The sequence below is a fragment of the Triticum urartu genome, chromosome 3A (genome assembly GCF_056163025.1).
Source record: "Triticum urartu cultivar PI428250 chromosome 3A, HENAU_Tu73, whole genome shotgun sequence".
Classification (NCBI taxonomy): Eukaryota; Viridiplantae; Streptophyta; class Magnoliopsida; order Poales; family Poaceae; genus Triticum; species Triticum urartu.
This window is the reverse complement of record NC_141875.1, coordinates 721380220-721384251: the sequence shown is the minus strand read 5'-3', so window position 1 is coordinate 721384251 and position 4032 is coordinate 721380220. Positions and strand designations below refer to the sequence as shown.

General features: G+C 47.3%; 1 protein-coding gene across 1 annotated transcript; it reads right to left on the bottom strand.

The window, feature by feature from the left end:
- Positions 1 to 242: 242 nt before the first annotated feature.
- Positions 243 to 902, bottom strand: LOC147982158 (uncharacterized). The gene has a single exon (XM_087517278.1). The coding sequence runs from the start codon at positions 900 to 902 to the stop codon at positions 243 to 245; it is 660 nt and encodes a 219-aa protein (XP_087373404.1).
- Positions 903 to 4032: the final 3130 nt, after the last annotated feature.

The window sequence follows — 4032 nt, the reverse complement described above, 5'->3', positions numbered from 1 at the left end:
CCCATATGCATTCGCACACCAGCAGTGAGTGTTAGAGCATCTCCAGCCGTTCAGCCCCCCAGGGCGCCGAAAAAGAGCGGCCTAGGGGCAACCTAGCTCCCAGCCACGCCCCCAGGCGCCGTCCCCCATCCATAGCAAATTCAAACATAGATCATTCCCGCTCACAAAATTGACGCCACAAATCCGGCGATCACGCGGCCACAAGTTCGGCGTACAAAAAACAGAAAGGACGCACGTGCGCATCAGACGGCGAGGTCGGCCCCCGGCGTCGGCGGAGTAGGCGTGCGCGGGCTTGGCGGGGTCTCTGCGCTGGACGGCGTCGGTGTGGCTTCTGTGCTGCGGGTGTTCTCGGCGGCCTCATCAGTCGGGGTTGGCGTCGGCGTCGGTGTGGGCGTCGGATTGGGCGGCGTCGTCGATGGAAGCTGGTTCAGGATGAGGCGCCGCTCCGACAAGTAGCACGCCTTGACCGCCTCGTCGGTGCTCTGGAGCATGTCCGCCCCGCCCAGCAGGAAAGTTAGATCGGTGTTTCTCTTCTTCGCGGCGATGTTGGTCCAGAGTAGGTCGAGCTTGATGGCGCTGCTCGACATCAACGCCGACCACCGCGCCTCAGTCTTCTCTTCACGGAGGACGGCCCGGGCTTGCGCGTCGGCGAGGCAGTGCTCGATGGACTCCTGCACTCGAGCGGTGGCCGTGTCGGCGTGTTTCCCCTTCTTGTCACGTTTGTTGCCGTCCGGCCGCCCTTCTGACGCGCCCACAGTCGGCGCGTCTGGCTTGTAGGTCTCCTTGGCCTTGTCGAGGGTGCGCCGGACTTCCGCCCACTTCTCGCACATGTCTATGCGCTTGTAGACGTGGAGGTACTTGAATTCGGCTTCGTTGTTGCCCTGCCGATACAAGGCAAACATGCACAACAACTGCGTGGAGGAACAAACTGTTGGGGAACGTAGTAATTTCAAAAAATTTCCTACGCACACGCAAGATCATGGTGATGTATAGTAACGAGAGGGGAGAGTGTTGTCTACGTACCCTCGTAGCCCGAAATGGGAAGCGTTATAACAACGCGGTTGATGTAGTCGTACGTCTTCACGGCCCGACCGATCAAGCACCGAAACTACGGCACCTCCGAGTTCTAGCGCACGTTCAGCTCGATGACGATCCCCGGACTCCGATCCAGCAAAGTGTCGGGGATGAGTTCCGTCAGCACGACGGCGTGGTGACGATCTTGATGTTCTACCATCGTAGGGCTTCACCTAAGCACCGCTACAATATTATCGAGGATTATGGTGGAGGGGGGCACCGCACACGGCTAAGAGATCTCAAGGATCAATTGTTGTGTCTATGGGGTGCCCCCTGCCCCCGTATATAAAGGAGCAAGGGGGGAGAGGCGGCCAAGGGGAGGAGGCGCGCCCAAGGGGGGCAATCCTACTCCAAGTAGGATTCCTCCCTCTTTCCTAGTCCAAGTAGGAAAGGGGAAGGAAGGGAAGGAGAAGGAGAAGGAAGGAGAGGGAGGAAAAAGAGGAAAGGGGTCCGGCCCCCTAGTCCAATTCGGTTTGGGCTAGGGGGGCCGCGCGCCCTGCCTCCTCTCTTCCACCACTTGGCCCATGAGACCCATTACTTCTTCCTCGTATTCCCGTAACTCCCCGGTACCCCCGAAAATACCCGAATCACTCGGAACCTTTTCGATGTCCGAATATAGTCGTCCAATATTTCGATTTTTACGTCTCGACCATTTCGAGACTCCTCGTCATGTCCCTGATCTCATCCGGGACTCCGAACTCCTTCGGTACATCAAAACTCATAAACTCATAATATAACTGTCATCGAAACCTTAAGCGTGCGGACCCTACGGGTTCGAGAACAATGTAGACATGACCGAGACACGTCTCCGGTCAATAACCAATAGCAGAACCTGGATGCTCATATTGGCTCCCACATATTCTACGAAGATCTTTATCGGTCAGACCGCATAACAACATATGTTGTTCCCTTTGTCATCGGTATGTTATTTGCCCAAGATTCGATCGTCGGTATCTCAATACCTAGTTCAATCTCATTATCGGCAAGTCTCTTTACTCGTTCCGTAATACATCATCTCGCAACTAACTCATTAGTTGCATTGCTTGCAAGGCTTAAGTGATGTGCATTACCGAGAGGGCCCAAAGATACCTCTTCGACAATCAGAGTGACAAATCCTAATCTCGAAATACGCCAACCCAACATGTACCTTCGGAGACACCTGTAGAGCTCCTTTATAATCACCCAGTTACGTTGTGACGTTTGGTAGCACACAAAGTGTTCCTCCGGCAAACGGGAGTTACATAATTTCATAGTCATAGGAACATGTATAAGTCATGAAGAAAGCAATAGCAACATACTAAACGATCGGGTGCTAAGCTAACGGAATGGGTCAAGTCAATCACATCATTCTCCTAATGATGTGATTCCGTTAATCAAATAACAACTCATGTCTATGGCTAGGAAACATAACCATCTTTGATCAACGAGCTAGTCAAGTAGAGGCATACTAGTGACACTCTGTTTGTCTATGTATTCACACATGTATCATGTTTCCGGTTAATACAATTCTAGCATGAATAATAAACATTTATCATGATATAAGGAAATAAATAATAACTTTATTATTGCCTCTAGGGCATATTTCCTTTAGTCTCCCACTTGCACTAGAGTCAATAATCTAGTTCACATCACCATGTGATTTAACACTAATAGTTCACATCTTTATGTGATTAGTTCACATCTTCATGTGACTAACACCCAAAGGGTTTACTAGAGTCAATAATCTAGTTCACATCGCTATGTGATTAACACCCAAAGAGTGATCATGTTTTGCTTGTGAGAGAAATTCAGTCAACGGGTCTGCCATATTCAGATCCGTATGTATTTTGCAAATTTCTATGTCAACAATGCTCTGCACGAAGCTACTCTAGCTAATTGCTCCCACTTTCAATATGTATCCAGATTGAAGACTTAGAGTCATCTGGATTAGTGTCAAAACTTGCATCGACGTAACCCTTTACGACGAACCCTTTTGTCACCTCCATAATCGAGAAACGTATCCTTATTCCACTAAGGATAATTTTGACCAATGTCCAGTGATCTACTCCTAGATCACTATTGTACTCCCTTGCCAAAATCAGTGTAGGGTATACAATAGATCTGGTACATAGCATGGCATACTTTATAGAACCTATGGCTGAGGCATAGGGAATGACTTTCATTCTTTTTCTATCTTCTGCCATGGTTGGGGTTTGAGTCTTACTCAATTTCACACCTTGTAACACAGTCAAGAACTCTTTCTTTGATTGTACCATTTTGAACTACTTCAAAATCTTGTCAAGGTATGTACTCATTGAAAAAAACTTATCAAGCATCTTGATCTATCTCTATAGATCTTAATGCTCAATATGTAAGCAGCTTCTTCGAGGTCTTTCTTTAAAAAAACTCCTTTCAAACACTCCTTTTATGCTTTGCAGAATAATTCTACATTATTTCCGATCAACAATATGTCATTCACATATATTTATCAGAAATGTTGTAGTGCTCCCACTCACTTTCTTGTAAATACAGGCTTCACCGCAAGTATGCATAAAACTATATGCTTTGATCAACTTATCAAAGCGTATATTCCAACTCCGAGATGCTTGCACCAGTCCATAGATGGATCGCTGGAGCTTGCATATTTTGTTAGCACCTTTAGGATTGTCAAAACCTTCTGGTTGCATCATATACAACTCTTCTTTAAATCCATTAAGGAATGTAGTTTTGTTTATCCATTTGCCAGATTTCAAAAAAATGCGGCAATTGCTAACATGATTTGGACAGACTTAAGCATCGCTACGAGTGAGAAAATTTCATCGTAGTCAACACCTTGAACTTTGTCGAAAACCTTTTTCGACAAGTCTAGCTTTGTAGATAGTAACACTGCTATCAGCATCCGTCTTCCTCTTGAAGATCCATTTATTCTCAATTGCTTGCCGATCATCGGGCAAGTCAACCAAAGTCCACACTTTGTTC

What these genes read in the sequence shown, in the direction of transcription:
- LOC147982158 (XM_087517278.1), bottom strand. Translation starts at nt 902, where the DNA reads ATGTTTGCCTTGTATCGGCAGGGCAACAACGAAGCCGAATTCAAGTAC.